At 46.8% G+C, this 22,084-nt stretch overlaps 1 protein-coding gene across 1 annotated transcript in view; it reads right to left on the bottom strand.

Moving 5' to 3' along the window:
- PAPPA (pappalysin 1) overlaps positions 1–22,084 on the bottom strand; it is a 231,247-nt gene that overhangs the window by 151,607 nt on the left and 57,556 nt on the right. Inside the window, exons 4-7 of the mRNA XM_067471886.1 lie at positions 19,454–19,599; positions 12,523–12,816; positions 9,702–9,894; positions 1,967–2,088 (exon numbers count right to left, since the gene is read on the bottom strand). Of these exons, the coding sequence (XP_067327987.1) occupies positions 1,967–2,088; positions 9,702–9,894; positions 12,523–12,816; positions 19,454–19,599 (755 nt within the window). The remainder of the gene's footprint in view (positions 1–1,966; positions 2,089–9,701; positions 9,895–12,522; positions 12,817–19,453; positions 19,600–22,084) is intronic.

The following is a 22,084-nucleotide window of genomic DNA, read 5'->3' as shown; positions in this document are numbered from 1 at the left end:
TTTTTGAGCTACTTTGGAAAGGCGGCTCCATTACAGAATTGCAAAATAACTCGATTGTGTTGGAAATAGCAATCTTCTCAAGTATCCACTAGTTGATCGCTGGCCAGGAAATCAGAAGACACTTACTTCTTGGGAGGAGAGCAATGTCCAGTATCGATAAAATCGTAAAGAGTAGAGACATCTCACTGGCAACAAAGATCTGCCTAGTCAAAGCCATGGTATTTCCTGTAGTAACCTACGGATGTGAGAGCTGGACCTTAGGGAAGGCCGAGTGAAGGAAGAGAGATGCTTTTGAGCTGTGGTGTTGGAGGAAAGTGCTGAGAGTGCCTTGGACTGCGAGAAGATCCAACCAGTCCATCCTCCAGGAAATAAAGCCCGACTGCTCACTGGAGGGAAAGATACTAGAGACAAAGTTGAAGTCCTTTGGCCACATCATGAGGAGACAGCAAAGCCTAGAGAAGACAATGATGCTGGGGAAAGTGGAAGGCAAAAGGAAGAGGGGCCGACCAAGGGCAAGATGGATGGAGGGCATCCTTGAAGTGACTGGACTGACCTTGAAGGAGCTGGGGGTGGTGACGGCCGACAGGGAGCTCTGGCGTGGGCTGGTCCATGAGGTCACGAAGAGTTGGAGACGACTGAACGAATGAACAACAACATCCACTAGTTATTTGTTATGTATATAATTGCTTAAGGAATTGTATGCATATATTGGTTTGCAATATTACCTAACCTCTTTGTTGTGGGAGGGCCTGCAGATTATGAGATCAGGTCTGGACATGTTCAGGACTCAGATTCCATTTTAGTATATAGAAGCCATTAGACTCTTAGAGAGAGTAGAAGCCATCTATTTTGCTTTACACTTCGGCAAAAGCAGTTAAGACGGCACCTTAAAAACATACTAAAACTCAGCATTACAACTTAATTAAAAGGAAACCCATACAGCCAGCATAGTTTGAATCTCTAAGTCTCCAATGAGATACGGTGGTCCACACTCTCATTACATCTAGGATAGACTACTGCAATGCACTCTACATGGGGTTGCCTTTGAAGACTGCTCGGAAGCTTCAAATAGTCCAACGAGAGGCAACGAGGTTAATAACTGGGGTGGCATACAGGGAGCATACAACTCCCATGTTACACCAGCTCCACTGGCTGCCAGTTTGCTACCATATGCACAATTCAAAGTGCTGGCTTTGGCCTATAAAGCCATAAACAGCCCCGGCACAAATTGCCTGTCCAAATGCATCTCCCCCTATGTACCACCACGGAGATTAAGATCCTCTGGGGAGGCCCTGCTTTTCATCCCGCCATTATCACAGGCGCGATTGGTGGGGACAAGAGACAGGGCCTTCTTGGTGATTGCCCCCCCCTGGCTACGGAACTCCCTTCCTGGTGAGATCAAATCAGCCCCCTCCCTCCTGTCCTTTAGAAGGATGGTAAAAACTTGGCTGTGGGACCAAGCTTTCAGGACAGGGCAATAAAGCGGAAATAGGAAAGATGACAGGGCCAATTAGATTTGACGTGGATGACTAGGGTGGTTTTAAATGGTGTATTTTAATATTTTGATAAATGTGTGTGTGAATTTGTATCCCGGCATTGAATGTTTGCTGTATATATGCTGTGCTCCGCCCTGAGTCCCCTTCGGGGTGAGAAGGGTGGAATATAAATGTTTTTAATTAATTAATTAATTGATTAATGTCTACTGGAGCTGAACATTGGATTGCAGTGGAGGACCTCCAAATGCTAGATGAGTCTCTTGATCCTTCAGAAAGACTTTAGAGATTCACCCTGAAGAATCTAGGAATTTTCATTAACCAAGTAATTAGAACTACAAAAGTTCCCCCTCCAACATGGAGATCTGAAAGTATTCGTTTGTTATTTGCCTTTCCTTGCACGGTTCTTCCTTCCAACCAATCTGATTTGTCCTTCCATTCCTTTTCTTCCCCATCCAGAGACTGATGCTCACCCTCTGCTCCTCGGGGACTCCAATGTCCGGATGGGTCGCAGGGCATGGGCGAGGAGGCACTGAAAGCGTACTGCACCAGGACCTGGCCTTCCAAGCAGAGGTCACATGCTGATCCCACTTCTCTAGGAGGCAGGAAACAAACAAAAAGGAAATGCACCAACTTAGTAACAGTTGAAAATGGAGAGCATTCGGTAGATTCATACAGCACTCATAAGCAACTACAGAATCTATTGTACGAACTTCACACACATTGTCTGTTGATTTATACAGACAATTTTCTGAATCAGCACCCCAAATAACCAAACTGAATCTAAAGTTGACCAATCTCCAACCTCCCTTTTTTGGGCAAGTGGTTGGGTGGTCGCCTCTCAGCTCCAGGGATTCCTAGAGGACATAGATTATCTGGACCAGTCACAATCTGGCTTTAGGCCTGGTCATGGTATTTATTTATCGTGTCATCAGCAACCATACCATTGTATTACATTTCTAACAGAGCAAAACAAACACAGAGATTTAAAAAAAAAACCACAGATTTTGCAAACTTGGTAGTTGGTTAAATGTCCTTTGACCAGTATCTGGCCACTTGGAGTGCCTCTGGTGTTGCCGCAAGAAGGTCCTCCATGGTGCATGTGGCAGGGCTCAGGGTGCATTGCAGCAGGTGGTCTGTGGTTTGTTCTTCTCCACACTCGCATGCCGAGGATTCCACCCTGTAGCGCCATTTCTTAAGATTGGCTCTGCATCTCGTGGTGCCAGAACGCAGTCTGTTCAGCGCCTTCCAAGTCGCCCAGTCTTCTGTGTGCCCAGGGGGGAGTCTCTCATCTGGTATCACCCATTGATTGAGGTTCTGGGTTTGGGCCTGCCACTTTTGGACTCTTGCTTGCTGAGGTGTTCCAGCGAGTGTCTCTGTTGATCTAAGAAAAATATGTCTTGATTTAAGTCGTTGACGTGCTGGCTGATACCCAAACAGGGGATGAGCTGGAGATGTCTCTGCCTTGGTCCTTTCACTATTGGCTGCTACTTCCCGGTAGATGTCAGGTGGTGCAATACCGGCTAAGCAGTGTAATTTCTCCAGTGGTGTGGGGCGCAGACACTCTGTGATAATGCGGCATGTCTCATTAAGAGCCACATCTACTGTTTTAGTGTAGTGAGATGTGTTCCACATTGGGCATGCGTACTCAGCAGCAGAGTAGCATAGCGCAAGGGCAGATATCTTCACTGTGTCTGGTTGTGATCACCAGGTTGTGCCAGTCAGCTTTCGTATGATGTTGTTTCTAGCGCCCACTTTTTGCTTGATGTTCGGGCAGTACTTCTTGTAGGTCAGAGCATGGTCCAAAGTGAATCCCAGGTATTTGGATGTGTTGCAATGCTCCAGTGGGATTCCTTCCCAGGTAATCCTCAGAGCTCGGGATGCTTGTCTGTTCTTAAGGTGAAAGGCGCATGTCTGTGTTTTAGATGGATTAGGGATCAGTTAGTTTTCCCTGTAATAGGCAGTAAGAGCATCTAGAGCTTCGGAGAGCTTCTTTTCAACCATCTCAAAGCTCCCTGGCTTTGGTCACCTTGGTGGATGACCACAGGGAGCTGGACAAGGGGAGTGTGACCCTGCTGGTTCTCTTGGACATCTCAGCAGCTTTTGATACCATCAACCATGATATCCTTCTGGGATGGCTCTCCAGGATGGGTCTTGGGGGCACGGCTCTGTCATGGCTCCGGTCCTTCTTAGAGGGTCACTCCCAGATGGTGAAACTGGAGGACACCTGCTCAGACCCCTGGCCGTTGACCTGTGGGGTTCCGCAAGGTTCCATTCTGTCCCCCATGCTTTTTAACATCTACATGAAACCACTGGGAGAGGTCATCCGGAGTTTTGGAGTTGGGTGCCATCTCTACACAGATGACTCCCAACTCTACTACTCCTTTCCACCTAATTCCAAGGAAGCCCCTTGGGTATTGGATGAGTGCATGGCTGCTATGGCTGTCTGGATGAGGATGAATAAGCTGAGGATCAATCCTGGCAAGACAGAGGTCCTCCTGGTCGATTGTAAGCCAGATCAGGGTATAGGGTGGCAACCTGTGCTTGATGGTGTCCGCAGCTTGGGTGTCCTCCTAGACTCATCACTAACGCTTGAAGCTCAGGCGTCAGTGGTGGCTGGGAGGGCATTCGCACAACTAAAACTCGTGCGCCAGCTTCGACCGTACCTCATGAAGTCGGATATGGCCATGGTGGTTCACGCCTTAGTCACCTCCAGACTGGATTACTACGTGGGGCTGCCCTTGAAGACAGCTCAGAAACTTCAACTGGTGTAACGGGCGGCAGCCAGGTTACTAACTGGAGTGACTTACAGAGAGCAGTCTACCCCCCTGTTTAAAGAGCTCCATTGGCTGCCGTTCATTTTCCGGTCCCAATTCAAGGTGCAGGTTCTGACCTACAAAGCCTTGAATGGTTTGGAACCCGCCTACCTGCATGACTGCATTTCTGTCTACGAACCCACTCAATCTCTTCAATCATCTGGAGAGGTCCTGCTCTCACTCCCACCTCCTTCGCAGGCGCAATTGGTGGGGACGAGGGAGAGGGCCTTCTCTGTTAGGTGTCTTTTGCACAATTAAAACTTCCTGTACCTTGGGAAGTCTGACTTGGCCACGGTGGTCCACACTCTGGTTACATCCTGTATAGACTACTGCAATGCTCTCTATGTGGGGTTGCCTCTGAAGACTGCCTGGAAGCTACAACTAGTCCAACGTGTGGACTACTAACAGGAGTGGGGTACAGGGAGCATACTACTCCTCTGTTGCGCCAGCTCCACTGGCTGCCAATCGGCTTCCGAGCACAATTCAAAGTGCTGGTGTTGACCTATAAAGCCCTAAACAACTCCGGTCCAGTTTACCTGTCCAAGCGGATTCTCCCCTACGAACCATCTTCTGGAGGGGCCCTGCTCTCAGTCCCACCACCTTCGCAATCGCGTCTGGTGGGGACGAGTGACAGGGCCTTCTCGGTGGTGGCCCCTCGGCTGTGGAACTCTCTCCCGATAGAGATCAGATCTTCCCCCTTCCTCCTGACTTTCAGAAAGATGGTAAAATCTTGGCTCTGGAACTTAGCATTCTCAGATTGATGATCGAATCAATAACTGTTGACCACAAGGCGGATGATGGTGAATTTGTGATTTACCTTGACGAATTGGCTTTATGCAATTCTTGATCTGTATTTTAATGTGTTTTAATGTATTAATGTACTATGATGTTAGTTTATTTGTATATTGATTCTCTGTTGTTAGCCGGTCTGAGTCCCTCCTCGGAGGTCGAAAAGACCGGGTTATAAAAGCTCCAAATAAATAAATCTATATATATAAAAATGCTCTGTGCGTAATGAGTACCTTAAAAACAAAAGAACCAATGAACGAAATCACACCAAATTTGGCAACAAAACATCTCACAACACAAGGAGTGACCATCACTCAAAAATTACGATTTTATCATTTGGGAGTTGTTGCTGGGATTTATAGTTCACCTACAATCAAAGAGCATTCTGAACTCCATCAAAGATGGAATTGAACCAGACTTGGCACACAGAACTCCCATGACCAACAGAAAACACTAGAAGGGTTTGGTGGGCATTGACATTGAGTTTGGGAGTTGTAGTTCATCTACATCCAGAGAGCTCTGTGGACTCAAACAATGATGGATCTGGATCAAACTTGGCACAAGCACTCAATATGCCCAAATATGAACACAGATGGAGTTTGGAGGAAATAGACCTTGACATTTGGGAGTTGTAGTCACTGGGATTCACAGGTCACCTACAATCAAAGAGCATTCTGAACCCAACCAATGACAGAATTGGGGCAAACTTCCCACACAGAATCCTCATGACCAACAGAAAATACTGGTGGTCATTGGCAACCCTTCTGACACCCCCTCACAACCCCCCCCCCCTCCCCAGGGGTCCCAGGTTGAGAAATGCTGCCTTAAGGCCATCCAGTCCAACTCCCTTCACCAGGGCAAGAAAACATAATCAAAGCCCTCCTGACAAAGGGCCATCCTAGTAATAAATAAACACATATACACAAATCGGGCCAGAGCAATGCATGGCAGGGGATGGCTAGTTATTATTATAAAAACTGATTCATAACCCTTTTGGGACTACTGTTGGAGAGTGGTCCTTGGTCAAGTGGTCAAAGTGCTCCCTGGTCAAGTGGTTCCTGGTCAAAAAATGGTTAGCTAATGGTCAATGACATTCTGAAATGCGCAATGCTACAGATAAGTTCAGAGCACGGTGGACCTTCCAAAGTAATGAATTCCTCCAACATTTCTTGTTCCTACTCAAGGGCAGCTGCTGACAGGGTCTCAGTTACATGGCTCTATATTCCAACATTATAAATTGCATTAGTCATCGTCTCAGATTGGTGATAAACTCTGATGAATCAGTTGTTATTATTATTATTTGAGGAAAGAATTGGAGCCGTTCCCTCCATCTCCCATGAAAAGCCTCGGCACCATTTATTTATCCTAGGCCTGAGAACCTAGGCAAACTATGACATAAGGACTGGGCAATGTTTCCTTAGATATCCTCAAGTTCTGTCGGCTCGACGCAATCGAAACCCCAATGGAAGGGTTTGTAAAAGAAATCGAGTGTTGACTTGAGGAATGATAACTCTGTTATGAAATCCTAGATTGAACAGGCTGCCCATTGTGTGTCATTTAAGTACCAACTAGCCACGGATTATTAAAAACACACTGATTGAGACGGAGGAAATATGTCAGAAAGGAGTATTTTGTTACATAACAATTAACCTTGTATCAGTATGTTTTTAATAGGCAGATGGAATTTATTTAACATACAATAACTGCTTTATGAAATATAAATTAAATGCATATTGCAAGAACTTTGCGTACGCTTTCAGGCAGAGGGAAAGAGAGAGATGGAAGATGGTGGTCATATCCGTGGAAGTAAAGTTCAATATTTTCTCGAAGATTCATGGAGGTTAATATGTACTGGGATTGACCACGGGTAAACCTTTTTTCTGGTCTGAATTCAAGGTGATGTTCAAAACCATAAACCACCTAGGACCTCCAAAGCTGGACCAAAGCCTTCAAGAAGATGGAGATCTCTTGGTATGCATCATCTATGGTTATACTTCTATCCCATTGTTGTAATGTGCCTTCAAGCAACTTCTAGTACAGTGTTTCTCAACCTGGGGATCAGGTTGTGAGGGAAGGTTGTGATGGGGTGTCAAAGGGATCACCAAAGACCATCAGAAAACACAGTATTTTCTGGGTTGTTGTAGGTTTTTCCGGGCTATATGGCCATGTTCTGGAGGCAATTTTTCTCCTGACGTTTCACCTGCATCTATGGCAAGTATCCTATGGTCAGACCTCACTACCTCTGAGGATGCTTGCCATAGATGCAGGCGAAACGTCAGGAGAAAAATTGCCTCCAGAACATGGCCATATAGCCTGGAAAAACCTAGAACAACCCAGTGATCCCGGCCATGAAAGCCTTCAACAATACACAGTATTTTCTGTTAGTCATGGGTGTTCTGTGTAGGTTTCGTCCAATTCTATCGTTGGTGGGGTTCAGAATGCTCTTTGATTATAGGTGAACTATACATTCCAGTAAATACAACTCCCAAATATCAAGATCTGTTTTCCCCAAACTCCACCATTGTTCACCTTTGAGCATATTAATAACTAGCCGTCCCCTGCCACGTGTTGCTGTGGCCCACGTAGGGGTTCTCTGTGGGAGGTTTGGCCCAATTCTATCATTGGTGGGGTTCAAAATGCTCTGTGATTGTGGGTGAACTGCAAATCCCAGCAACTACAACTCCCAAATGTCAAGATTCTATTTTCCCCAAACTCCACCAGTGTTCACATTTGGGCATATTGAATATTCGTGTAGAGTTTGGTCCAGATCCATCATTGTTTGAGTCCACAGTGATCTCTGGATGTACGTGAACTACAACTCCAAAAGCAAAGGACACTGCCCACCAAACTCTACCAGTATTTTCTGTTGGTCATGGGAGAACTGTGTGTCAAGTTTCGTTCAATTCCATCGTTGGTGGGGTTCAGAATGTCCTTTGATTGTAGGTGAACTATAAATCTCAGCAACTACAACTCCCAAATGTCAAGATTCTATTTTTCCCAAACTCCACCAGTGTTCACATTTGGGCATATTGAGCATTTGTGTAGAGTTTGGTCCAGATCCATCATTGTTTGAGTCCACAGTGATCTCTGGATGTAGGTGAACTACAACTCCAAAACTCAAGGTAAATGCCCACCAAATCTTTCCATTATTTTATGTTGGTCGTGGGAGAATTGTGTGCCAAGTTTGGTTCAATTCCATCGTTGGTGGGGTTCATTATGCTCTTGGATTGTAAGTGAACTATAAATCCCAGCAACTACAACTCCCAAATGACAAAATCAGGTTTTTTTGAATGAAGGACATACATTGGGTTGTTAGGTGTCTTGTGTCCAAATTTGATGGCAATTTGCCCAGTGGTTTTTGAGTTGTGTTAATCCCACAAACGAACATAACATTTTTATTTATATAGATCTGTGCCACGTTTGGTCCAGATCCATCATTGTTTGAGTCCACAGTGCTCTTTGGATGCAGGTGAACTACAAAACTCAAGGTCAATGCCCACCAAACCCTTCCAGTATTTTCTGTTGGTCATGGGCTTCTGCGTACCAAGTTTGGTTCAATTCCATCATTGGTGGAGTTCAGAATGCTTTTTGATTGCAGGTGAACTATAAATCCCAGAACTACAACTCCCAAATGACAAAAATCAACCACACCCCAACCCTACCAGTATATCGGTTATTTGTGCCAAATTTGGTCCACTGAACAAAAATACAATCTGCATCTCAGATATTTACATTACGATTCATAACAGTAGCAAAATCACAGTTATGTAGTAGCAACTAAAATAATGTTATGGGTTGAGGGTCACTACAACATGAGGAACTGTATTAAGACGTTGTGGCATATGTGCTTAGAAAGGTTGAGAAACACTGACCTAGGACCTCCGTAGTTGGACTAATGCCCTGGTTGGGGGTCACCACAATATCAGGAACTGGATTAAGGTGTTGTGGCATATGTGTTTACTAAGGTTGAGAAACAATGACCTAGGACTTCCATAGTTGAACTAATGCCCTGGTTGGGGGTCACCACAATATGAGGAACTGGATTAAGAGGTCACGGCATTAGGAAAGTTGACCTAGGACCTCCATCATTGGACCAATGCCTTCAAGAAGATGGAGTTCTGCTGGTATGCATCATCTATGGTTATACTTCTATCCCATTGTTGTCATGTGCCTTCAAGCAACTTCTAGTATGATCCTATCTATAGTTAGGCCAGTTAGCTTGGAATTGCTCCGACCGATACTGCTGGTACGCATCATCTATGGACATGGGATCCGTCCCCATTGGCAGAATGTTCTCCTTTTGACACCACTATTGTCCTTTTGAAGGCACCAAGTTAAAACATGGTTTCAATAAAGCCTTTCTGGGCTAATATTATTTCTTCAGGTATACATAGTTTCAACTCCTAGTTGTGACCTTCTGGTTATACTTCTATTCCATTGTCATGTGCCTTCAAGACACTTCTAGTATGATCCTATCTATTGTTGATTTGGAATTGCTCCTACTGATACCTCAATTATTATTAGTATTAGTATTGTTATTAATGTTCCATTATTTCATCCAAGCACCTTCATAGCTTGGAAGAGCACCCTCCTTCCCAATCACCTTTCGAAGTAATGCCTGTCGATGGGAGGAAACCACTCCAGGGTGATCGAAGAGCTTGTCCAGTCCACCGTTTGTGGCATCAGAGCAATGGGGGCCGGCTTCTTTTCAGGCTGCCAGCCCTGGTAGACCAAGTCCAAGTAGCAATGCATTCTGGCCACCTGGTTGGGCGTGAAAGAGTTGGTGCAATCATCATCTGGGGTGATGAGGAGAGAGAGAAAAAAGACACAAGAGGAAGTTATGACCTAGTGAAATGTATTATAGCTCCCTGGGAGATTTCATTGACCTCTTCCTTCATGCTCCAGAATGACCCATTGGTTAAAGCTGTGGTTCTCAACCTGTGGATCCCAAGTATTGGCCTTCAACTCCCAGAAATCCCAACAGTTGGTAAATTGGCTGGGATTTATGGGAGTTGTAGGCCAAAACACCTGAAGGAACAAAGGTTGGAAACCACTGGTCTAGGGTAATCTTTCCCAGCTTAGCATTTCTCCAGATGGTTTAGATCTGTGGTTCCCAAACTTTGGTCCTCCGGGTGTTTTGGACTTCAGCTCCCACAATTCTTAACAGTTGGTAAGCTGGCTGGTATTTCTAGAAGTTGAAGTCCAAAACACCTGAAGGACCAAAGATTGGAAACCAGTGGTCTAAGGTAACCTTTCCCAGCTTAGCACTTCTCCAGATGGTTTGGGGATCCACAGGTTGAGAACCACTGGGTTAAGGGAAGAAGCTAAACCAACTAATCCCATAATGGCATGTCTATGGAACTAAAGGTCTATGGTCAGCTCCTGTAGCACGTCTATGGATGACTGTTATGGGTCACTAGGGTTATCATGTTAGAATAATCCCTGATCTCTAGGAACAACGTACTGTGAGAACAATCCAATACCAAGCCTAAGAAATGAAGACATTTTTCAAGTGACTGCTCTCAACCTTGGAATCCTCCACTACTACTATCACCTTGAGAACCCGAAAAGTGGAGAACAACCCTAAGATTTGGCAATAAGATGAGACATCCCATTAAGGCAGTGGTTTTCAACCTGGGGTCCCCAGATGTTTTTTGCCTTCAACTCCCAGAAATCCTAACAGCTGGTAAACTGGCTGGGATTTCTGGGAGTTGTAGGCCAAAAATATCTGGGGACCCCAGGTTGAGAACCACTGCATTACGGGTTTGTTTGTTTGTATACCCTTAACAATTGTGGGCACCACGGTTCAAGAGAGATGTTGACAAGCTGGAAGGTGTCCAGAGGAGGGGAACTAAAATGATCAGAGGTCTGGAGACCATGAATCCCCATGAGGAACATCTTATAGAGTTGGGTCTGTTTAGCCTGCAGAAGAGAAGGTTGAGAGGAGACATGAGAGGCATGGATAAATATATGAAAGGATCTCACAAGGAAGAGGGAGCAGGCTTGTTTTCTACTGTTCTGGAGATGAAGACTTGGAGACATGGCTTTGAATTACAGGGAAGGAGATCCCACCTGAACATTAGGAAAAACTTCCTGACTGTAAGAGCTGATCAGCAGTGGAACCCTCTGCCTCGGAGTATGATGGAAACCCCTTCTTTGGAGGTTTTTACCTACCTGAGACTGACTAAGACCATCGTGAACCACCAAAATATACAACAGAACAGAATACACCCAGAAGTGACCTGAAGTCAACTTCTGGTTCTCACAAATGGATATTTTGAGACCTGTCACGTGCCTCACTATGTGCCAAGCTACAATTCATCATCAGCAATGCCACTAGCATGATATATTTATCTTGTCAAACAAACAGGAGCTTTTGGTTGAGTTCCAACCAAAAGTAGATGGCGGAAACAGAAGAACGGCCTGCCTCAGGGGAGCGTGCTTGCTGCATCCATGTTCAACATCTACACAAATGACCAGCCACTGCCAGAAGGGACAGAGAGTTTCATCTATGCTTATGATCGTGCCATTACTGCTCAAGCAGGGAGCTTTGAGATGGTAGAACAAAAGCTCTCCGAAGCTCTAGGTGCTCTTACTGCCTATTATAGGGGAAACCAGCTGATCCCCAACCCATCTAAAACACAGACATGTGCTTTTCAACTCAAGAACAGACAAGCATCCTGAGCTCTGAGGATCACCTGGGAAGGAATCCCATTGGAGCATTGCAACGCACCAAATACCTGGGAGTCACTTTGGACTGTGCTCTTACCTACAAGATGCACTGCCTGAACATCAAGCAAAAAGTGGTGCTAGAAAAAATATCATACGAAAGCTGACTGGCACAACCTGAGGATCACAACCAGACACAGTGAAGACATCTGCCCTTGCGCTATGCTACTCTGCTGCTGAGTCTGCATGCCCAGTGTGGAACACATCTCACCACACTAAAACAGTGGATGTGGCTCTTAATGAGACATGCCGCATTATCACGGGGTGTTTGCGCCCTACACCACTGGAGAAATTACACTGCTTAGCCGGTATTGCACCACCTGACATCCTCCGGGGAGTAGCAGCCAATAGTGAAAGGACCAAGGCAGTGATATCTCCAGCTCATCCCCTGTTTGGGTATCAGCCAGCACGTCAATGACTTAAATCTAGAAATAGTTTTCTAAGATCTACAGAAACACTCGCTGGAACACTTCAGCAAGTGAGAGTCCAAAAGTGGCAGGCTCAAACCCAGAGCCTCAACCAATGGCTGATACCAAATGAGAGACTCCCCCCTGGGCACACAGAAGACTGGGCGACTTGGAAGGCGCTGAACAGACTGTGCTCTGGCACCACGAGATGCAGAGCCAACCTCAAGAAATGGGGCTACAAAGTGGAATCCACCACATGCGAGTGCGGAGTAGGAGAGGGAAGAGTACCTGCATAGCTCATAAAGTTGTTGAAGGGTGTGTTCTGGAAGCTACGGAAACCACACATGTCATTGCCAGGAGCCGGATCGCCGCAGACTTTGTGCGTTGGAGTTGGGTTTGTGTCATGGCAGAGGTCGCCCGTCTCAAAGGAAGGCTCGGTTTCCATGCACGGATCACTGCAGGAGAAGATCTCCGAGATGCCTTTGAAGACATGGTAAAGGCCCAGACTGTGCCCAATTTCATGGATCATTGTGTGGGTATGGCCGGGAATGCCATAGAAGGAAGGGTTCAGCACAATTCCTCCTGTGTGGAAAGAGACAAAGGGCAGACACTTTCACACACAGCTATGTATCAAGGAAGAGTCTTTGTTTATTTCTTTACTACATTTATATCCCACTCTTCTCACCCCAAAGGGGACTCAGAGCGTACTCACAAGTAGGCAACAATTTGATGGGACATAACATACATACAATACAATAAACATATGCATTACAAAACCGAACAGTTAAAAAACATAACAACATTAAAATCAGCCACTCTAAAATCATAATCCAGGGCCGTTCCAGTTGTCATTTCACTATTCTGAATGCACTGAAAATGACTGACCAAAAGCTTGGTCCCATAATCACATTTTAACTTTCTTCCTGAAGGTCAGGAAGGAGGGAGCTGATCTAATATGACTGGGGAGGGAGTGGATTACTGTAATGTGCTCTACGTGGGACTGCCCTTGAAAACGGCTAGGAAATTCCAACTGGTCCAATGAGCAGCAGCCAGGATGTTAACCGGGGCCCCTTACAGAGAGAGGTCAACCCTCCTGTTCAAGGAGCTCCACTGGCTGCCGTTTATCTACCGAGCCCAATTTAAGGTGCAGGTGCTCACCTACAAAGCCCTGAACGGTTTGGGACCAGCCTACCTGCGTGACTGCATCTCCGTCTACGAACCCATGCACTCACTTCAGTCATCTGGAGAGGCCCTGCTCATGATCCCACTTGCATCACAAGCGTGTTTGGTGGGGACACGAGACAGGGCCTTTTCCGTGGTGGCCCCCCGACTCTGGAACACCCTCCCCAAAGATCTTAGACAGGCCCCTACATTGGCAGTCTTCAGAAAGAACTTGAAGACCTGGCTGTTCCGATGTGCCTTCCCCGAATAGGAAACCTCCAATACCAAGTCCCATAAGCACTTTATTAAAGCTAAGACCGCCGCACACCGCACACTGCACTTGCCCATAAGCCTCATATTCCACCCGTCACATCAGCACTTTTAACTCTTGTACCCTTACTCTGGCCCGGCCCAGTTTTATCGTGTCTTAGTGGATTGTTCATTGTTTGTTGTTTAGATTGCTTTAATTGTTTTTAATTTGCCTAGGCTTTGTATTGTTTGTATTGTGTGTTGAGGCCTCGGCCTTTGTAAGCCACATCAAGTCCTTCGGGAGATGCTTGACTTCAAACTGTCCACAAATTTTATGTTTTGTCTGTTTGTTTGTTTGTTTTGTTCTGTTAGAAATGTAATACAATGTTCTCCCCTATGAACCACCAAATTTGTTAAGATCTTCTGGAAGGGCCCTGCTCTCGGTCCCACCACCCTCACAATCACGTCTGATGGGGACAAGGGACAGGGCCTTCTCGGTGGTGGCCCCTCAGCTCTGGAACTCTCTCCCATTGGAGATTAGAACTGCCCCTTCCCTCCTGACCTTTAGAAAGTTGGTGAAAACCTGGCTCTGAAATCTGGCATTTGATGAGTGAGTCAATAACTCTTGACCACACGGACGGATGGGGATGAATAGTGATTTTATTCTGACAACTTGGCCTTTATGTGATTATATGATTGTATTTTAATGTGTTTTATATTAGTGTATTATTGGATGTGATGTTTTAAACTATTGTGTATGAATTCCTCTGTTGTAAACTGGCCTGAGTCCCTCGTTGGAAGTGAGAAGACTAAGTAAATACATTAAAAAAATACAATTGACTGGTTGCCCTGACACAACAAATAAATACTTATTGCGGGAGGTCCTGCAATAAGCGAGGGAACACTGAACATGCGGAGTCAACCATCCACGGCTTGAAAATATTTTAATATTTCTCCCTTGATTTTTGCCATTTTATAAAAGGCATTTTAATACACCATTGAACATAATGAGACTTGAGCATCCACGGATTGTGGTATCCATGGAGGGGGGAGGGAAGCAAACTGCAGTGCGGACCAAGAGCCTACCGTAATTTTTTTCCCCTGATAGCTAGAAATATTTGGGAAATCCTCCCTAATGGAGGAGATAAGAATCGTAATACAGGTTTGCCCAAGCCTGAAGCAGTTGTGCCGTTTCGTCAGTCTCCTCTTCTCCCTCCCCGTCTTTTTTTTACTATATTTTGGAGTTATTTTCCATCGCTGCCAAGAGATTGAGCCAAAAGCAATGCACACACACATACACACATGCACGAAAGATAGCTCTGTCTCCCACATGATCTATATTCAAAAGCTAGGATCTGGACAACCCAGCAGATTTCATTTTATTTTTGTGATTAAATACATATTGGATTTATGGAAGGCAAAAAGAATAGAGAAAGATTGGGGAGAAAGTTCTTGCTGTGGGGGAAAAAAAGGGCAGCGAGGGTTGTTATAACAGGAAATTAATTTTTCCTCTTCTTTCTATTTTTTTTCTGGGTGAGTTGACTTCAAACTGTCCACAAAATATTTTATCTATTGTATCCCTCCTCCTTCGGCTACTGCAGTTCAACTCACTGGGAGAAGCTTGCTTCAAAGAGTGATGTCTGCCAATCCGCAAAATCCAAAGAGGAAGCAATTGGGAGCATTTAGCATTGGACAATTAGTTAGGAGAAAAAGCAGACTAATGAAAGACCCATCAAAGGGCCACAACTGGTCCAGCAGGAGGTGCTACAGGAGAGTACAAAGCCAATTAGCCCAAATATTAAATTGTCTGGATTATAAAGCTCTGCTTCTGATTTGCTAACAGCAAGCCAAATGCCATTTTTCTCACTTAGTTGTCTGATATCGAATTGGACCACTGGTCCATGAGAGGAACAACCAGACCTTACTTACTTAACTTACTTACTTACTTACTTACTTACTTAGGCGGTCCCTCGTTGGACAAGTAAGATGGTCTTCCATGATGAGTTTCCTTGTGGATTCGTAGGTGGCTGTGGAGCCCTATTCTTGACCCGTATCTTCTCCCACACTGAAGGCATTGGTTTCCAGGTGGAAGGTGGTCCTGGTTGGGGTTGGCTTGACGCACCTTCCTCCTGGCACGTTTCTCTCTTTCACCCTCCACTCGTACCTCCTTGGGTTCTGCAGCACTGCTGGTCACAGCTGACCTCCAGCTGGAGTGCTCAAGGGCAAGGGCTTCCCAGTTCTCAGTGTCTATGCCATCTGCCCTTGCGCTGTGCTACTCTGCTGCTGAGTATGCATGCCCAGTGTGGAACACATCTCACCACACTAAAACAGTGGATGTGGCTCTGAATGAGACATGCCGCATTATCACGGGGTGTCTGCGCCCTACACCACTGGAGAAATTACACTGTCTAGCCGGTATTGCACCACCTGACATCCGCCGGGAAGTAGCAGCCAATAGTGAAAGGACCAAGGCAGTGACATCTCCAGCTCATCCGTTTGGGCATCAGCCAGCACGTCAATGACTTAAATCTAGAAATAATTTTCTAAGATCTACAGAGACACTCGCTGGAACACCTCAGCAAGCGAGAGCCCAAAAGTGGCAGGCTCAAACCCAGAACCTCAACCAATGGCTGATACCCAATGAGAGACTCCCCCCTGGGCACACAGAAGACTGGGCGAATTGGAAGGCACTGAACAGACTGCGCTCTGGCTCCACGAGATGCAGAGCCAACCTTAAGAAATGGGGCCACAAAGTGGAATCCTTGACATGCGAGTGTGGAGAAGAGCAAACCACTGACCACCTGCTGCAATGCGACCTGAGCCCTGCCACATGCACAATGGAGGACCTTCTTGCAGCAACACTAGAAGCACTCCAAGTGGCCAGATACTGGTCAAAGGACATTTAATCAACTACCAAACGCACAAATTTTGTATTTTGTCTGTTTGTTTGCTTTGTTCTGTTAGAAATGTAATATAATTGACTGGTTGCCCTGACACGACAAATAAATAAATAAAAAATTCGGAAGAACTTCGTGACTGTGAGAGCTGTTCAGCTGTGGAACTCTCTGTCCCGGAGTGTGGTGGAGGCCTCTGGGTTAAGAAAGGCGGCACAGAAATGCATTAAATAAAATACATTTTAAACAGAGGCTGGATGGCCATCTGTCGGGGGTTCCTAGAATGCAATTTTCCTGCTTCTTGGCAGAATGGGGTTGGACTGGATGGCCCATGAGGTCTCTTCCAACTCTTTGATTCTATGATTTATAGGGTTATCTCTCTGAGCTCAGTAGCAGACTGCCTGCTGAAGCTTTTCCCCGTATTCCCTGATGTTTCTGTGGGGTGAAAGAGACCCACAGACCGATGCTGGTCAGTACTGGGGAGCAAAATCTTTCAAAAGGAGTTTAGGCCATCAAAGTTTGTCAAAGTTCTGTATGAGTTTCCTCCTTCTGCATTTTGGAAGATTGGAGTATGCCATTCAAATATAAGAAAAAACGAAGCAACAATCCCTAAAATTCCTACCTACCACCTAAGGAGAGCAGAAGAAGATCCAGACCTCAGATTTGGGATTTATTTATTTATTTACTTACTTACTTTATTTATATACCGCTTTTCTCAGCCCTCAGGCGACTCAAAGCGGTGAACAACATTGATACAAAACATCATGCGACAAGTATAGGGCAATTAAAAACAATTGTAACATAAATCATTAAACATCCGTATAGCAATCATTAGCGCCTCAACAGTAAAATCAGAATCCAGTCTCATCATCCATTATTCCGTATTCCTATGTTCAATTACACTGTTTAATCAAATGCTTGTTCGAACAGCCAGGTCTTCACTTTCCTTCGGAATGCCAGCAGGGAGGGGGCCAATCTGATATCTGCAGGCAGGGCGTTCCACAGCCGAGGAGCCACCACTGAGAAGGTCCTGTCTCTCGTCCCCGCCAAGAACGCATGTGATGCAGGCAGGACAGAGAGCAGGGCCTCCCCAGACAATTTTAGTGTCCTAGTCGGTTCATACGAGGAGATGTGTTTGGAGAGGTAAGTAGGGCCAGAACCGTTTAGGGCTTTATAGGCTAACGCCAGCACTTTGAATTGTGCCCGGTAGCAAACTGGCAGCCAGTGGAGCTGGCGCAACAAAGGAGTAGTATGCGCCCTGAGTGCCACTCCTGTTAGCAACCTGGCTGCCGAACGCTGGACCATTTGAAGCTTCCGAGCAGTCTTCAAAGGCAACCCCACGTAGAGAGCGTTACAGTAGTCTATTTATTTATTTATTTATTTATTTCGAGGTTTTATATACCGACCCTCTCACCTTCAAAGAGGGATTCAGACCGGTTCACACCATGTGTTAACATACAAAAAATATACAATAACAACACAATGCCACTTCATTACACAATTAAAATATCAGCACCATACACATTAAAAAATTATCATCTCAGTTAAAAGAGCCAAATCGTCTGACACCATCACAATCCTATTCATCATCCTCCTTTCATGTGGGCAAAGAATTAAATCAGTTGTCAAATGCCGTGTTCCACAACCAGGTCTTTGTTAGTTTCCTGAACGTCATGAGGGAGGGGGAAGTTCTGATCTCTAATGGCAGGGAGTTCCAAAGTCGAGGGGCCACCATCGAGAAGGCCCTGTCCCTTGTCCCCACCAGCCGTGCTTGTGCAGGTGTAGGGACCGAGAGCAGGGCCCCTCCAGACGATCTATACAGGATGTAGCCAGAGCGTGGACTACCGTGGCCAAGTCAGATTTCCTAAGGTACGGGTGCAGCTGGCACACAAGTTTTAACTGTGTGAATGCTCCCCTGGTCACCGCTGAGACCTTGGGTTCCAGGCTCAGCGACGAGTCCAAGATCACACCCAAGCTGCGAACCTGCATCTTCAGGGGGAGTGTGACCCCATCCAACACAGGCTGTAACCCTATGCCCTGTTCGGCCTTACGACTGACCAGGAGTACCTCTGTCTTGTCTGGATTCAGTTTCAATCTGTTAGCCCTCATCCAGTCCATTACAATGTCCAAGCACCGGTTCAGGACCTCAACAGCCTCCTTAGTAGCAGACAGAAAGGAGTGATAGTTGGATATCATCTGCGTACAGATGACACCGTACCCCGAAACTCCGGATGATCTCCCCCAGCGGCTTCATGTAGATGTTAAACAACATGGGAGACAATATTGAACCCTGAGGAGCCCCACAAGACAATGGTTGTGGGGCAGAACACTTACTACCTGGTTAGACTGGATGACCTGTTCAGTCTCTTCCCATCTAGGATTCTCTGATTCTATGACTGACAAGCAGGGAGGTTTCAGAGAAACACTGTCCTATTTGTGGGTTGTTGTAGGTTTTTCCGGGCTATATGGCCATGTTCTGGAGGCAATTTTTCTCCTGACGTTTCGCCTGCATCTATGGCATCCTCAGAGGTAATGAGGTCTATTGGTGGTGGTTTCCCCCACTTTAATTTGAAACCCGGCTCCCCTTCTCCAAACTCTGAGCAGTAACTCCCACAGGCCAAATGCCCTTCGAAGCAGCTTCATTGTTAAAGGTGAAATACTTCTGGCCTGACATCATCATCTGAGAAAAGACCAGGTTTATAATCTAATATTTTTCCTGGTTGTAAGCCAGGATGCTGGGAATGGCAGATATTTGTGTTATTGTGATATCTCCCCTTCGCCTTCCATCTCCTCTCCCCTTTTAAACCCCCCTGGGCAATTTCAGAATGGAAATCATACGTAATCAGAACCAAATTTTATGGTATTTCAGTTTTTCCTTCTTTGTCACGTTCATGACATGTCTCTTTTTAACTTACCCAAGTGGACCAACGCTTCTTTGTCCCATGGAAAGGTGGCCATACCAGCCAGCTCTTCCTCAGAAGAGTTGGCAAAGAAGATGTTGAGATGCGTCGACCCATTCAGATTCAGCCAGTTCTTCAATTCTTTGACATCTAGATATGCCCTGCAGCAGAAAGACACAAAGAGGCCCATATAAATGGTAGCATTCCCTCAGTGTATGGAAAATTCCCAGAACGTATCCCAGAGGCAGCCCTAGGTAATTTTCAACGGAAAGCAAACAGTATTTTGGCGCACTTCCCCACCCTCCAACCAATCATTGATACATATTTTCTGTTTCTTGTGGGAGTGCTGTGTGCCATATTTGGTTCAATTCCATCAATGGTGGAGTTCAGAATGCTCTTTGATTGTAGGTGAACTATACATCCCAGTAATTATTATTTATTATTTATTTATTATTTGCATTTGTTAACCGCCACTCTCAGCCCGAAGGCGACTCGTGGCGGTGTACAGAACATAGAACATAAAGACAACAGTTACAAAAATTCAGGGCCAACATACATCTTACTAACACACAGCTAAACTAAAACTAAAAATCCGCTTCGTCTTGTTTGGGTCATAATCAGTCTCGTAGTCATATTCCATTCCGGTGGTCATTCCAAAGCATAGCACTTAATTGAAGGCCTTTTCGAAGAGCCAGGTTTTCAGGCCCTTGCGGAAGGCCATGAGGGAAGGCGCCTGTCTAATTTCAGCAGGGAGGGAGTTCCACAGCCGGGGGGCCACCACCGAGAAGGCCCGCTCTCTAGTCCCCGCCAAGCGTGCCTGTGAGGCAGGCGGGACCGAGAGAAGGGCCTCCCCGGATGATCTCAAGGTCCTCGTGGGCTCGTAGGCCGAGATGCGGTACTCAAGGTATTTTGGGCCGGAACCGTTTAGGGCTTTGTAGGTTAGCACCAGCACCTTGAATTGGGCCCGGTAGCTGATCGGCAGCCAGTGGAGCTGGGACAGCAAGGGCGTTGTGCGCTCCCTGCGTCCCGCTCCGGTTAACAACATGGCTGCCGCGCGCTGGACTAGCTGGAGCTTCCGGGCCATCTTCAAGGGCAGCCCCACGTAGAGAGCGTTGCAGTAGTCGAGGCGGGATGTGACCAAAGCGTGTACCACCGTGGCCAAGTCAGACTTCCCAAGATACGGGCGCAGCTGGCGCACGAGCCTAAGCTGTGCAAATGCTCCCCTGGTCACCGCTGAAACCTGGGGGTCCAGGCTCAGCGACGAATCCAGGGTCACACCCAAGCTGCGAACCTGCGCCTTCAAGGGGAGTGCGACCCCGTCCAGCACAGGCTGTAACCCTATACCCTGTTCGGCCTTGCGACTGACCAGGAGTACCTCTGTCTTGTCAGGATTTAATTTCAGTTTGTTCGCCCTCATCCAGACCGTCACAGCGGCCAGGCACCGGTTCAGGACTTCGACAGCCTCCTTAGTAGCAGGTGGGAAGGAGTGACAGAGTTGGACGTCATCTGCGTACAGGTGACACCGCACCCCGAAACTCCGGATGATCTCACCCAGCGGCTTCATGTAGATGTTAAACAGCATGGGGGACAGTATGGAGCCCTGAGGAACACCACAGGTCAAAGGCTGTGGTGTTGAACAGGAGTCCCCCAATAACACCTTCTGGGTACGACCCTCCAGAAATGACTGGAGCCACCGCAAAGCGGTGCCCCCAAGGCCCATCTCTGCAAGGCGCCCCAGAAGAATACCGTGGTCGACGGTATCGAAGGCCGCTGAGAGGTCCAGAAGCACCAACAGGGACACACTCCCCCTGTCTAGCTCCCGGCGGAGATCATCCACTAAGGCGACCAAGACCGTCTCGGTACCATGTCCCGGTCTGAAGCCAGACTGTGCCGGATCCAGATAATCCGTGTCTCTCAAGAATACCTGGAGTTGTGAGGCCACCACGCTTTCCATGACTTTGCCCAAGAAGGGAAGATTGGAAACAGGCCGAAAGTTGTCGAATTTAGTGGGGTCCAGTGATGGTTTCTTCAACAGCGGCTTTATAATAGCCTGTTTTAGGCTCGCTGGAATCGTGCCTTCCCGAAGGGAGGCATTAACCACCACCGTTACCCACTCAGCCAATCCCCCTCTGGCCTCTTTCAGAAGCCAGGATGGGCAGGGGTCTAGGATGGACGTGGTAGGCCTCATTCCTCCAAGTATCTTGTCCACATCCTCGGGTTTCACAAACTGAAAAGAACTACACTTGCCGCACTTGCTCCCTTGCCTGGCCTACTTTGGGTCCGGAGGCATGCCTGAAGACGCCGGCATGTGCACCAAAAGTCACCTCTTCTTCTGACTTTCTCCTCAGCCATTGGGACCAAGAGAGAGAGAGGGGGGGGAGGGAGGTGGAGATGCCCACCTTTCCTGAAGGTAGGCGCAAAGACAAAGGAGGGAGCGGAGGTGGGCGTTACCTCCAGCCGGAGGGGCTCTCTCTCTCTCTCTCTCTTGGTCCCAATGGCTGAAGAGAAAGTCAGGAGAAGAGGCGACTTTTGGTGCGCACGCTGGGGTCTTCAGACACACCTCCGGACCCAAAGCAGGCCAGGCATGGCGGCTCCGCCCCTTGGCCACCTGCGGATTGGGGAGAGGAGGGCACCGGGGGATCAGGA

This window comes from Anolis sagrei, chromosome 11, assembly GCF_037176765.1.
Source record: "Anolis sagrei isolate rAnoSag1 chromosome 11, rAnoSag1.mat, whole genome shotgun sequence".
In the NCBI taxonomy this organism is placed as follows: domain Eukaryota; kingdom Metazoa; phylum Chordata; class Lepidosauria; order Squamata; family Dactyloidae; genus Anolis; species Anolis sagrei.
This window is presented reverse-complemented; position numbering and strand designations above follow the sequence as displayed.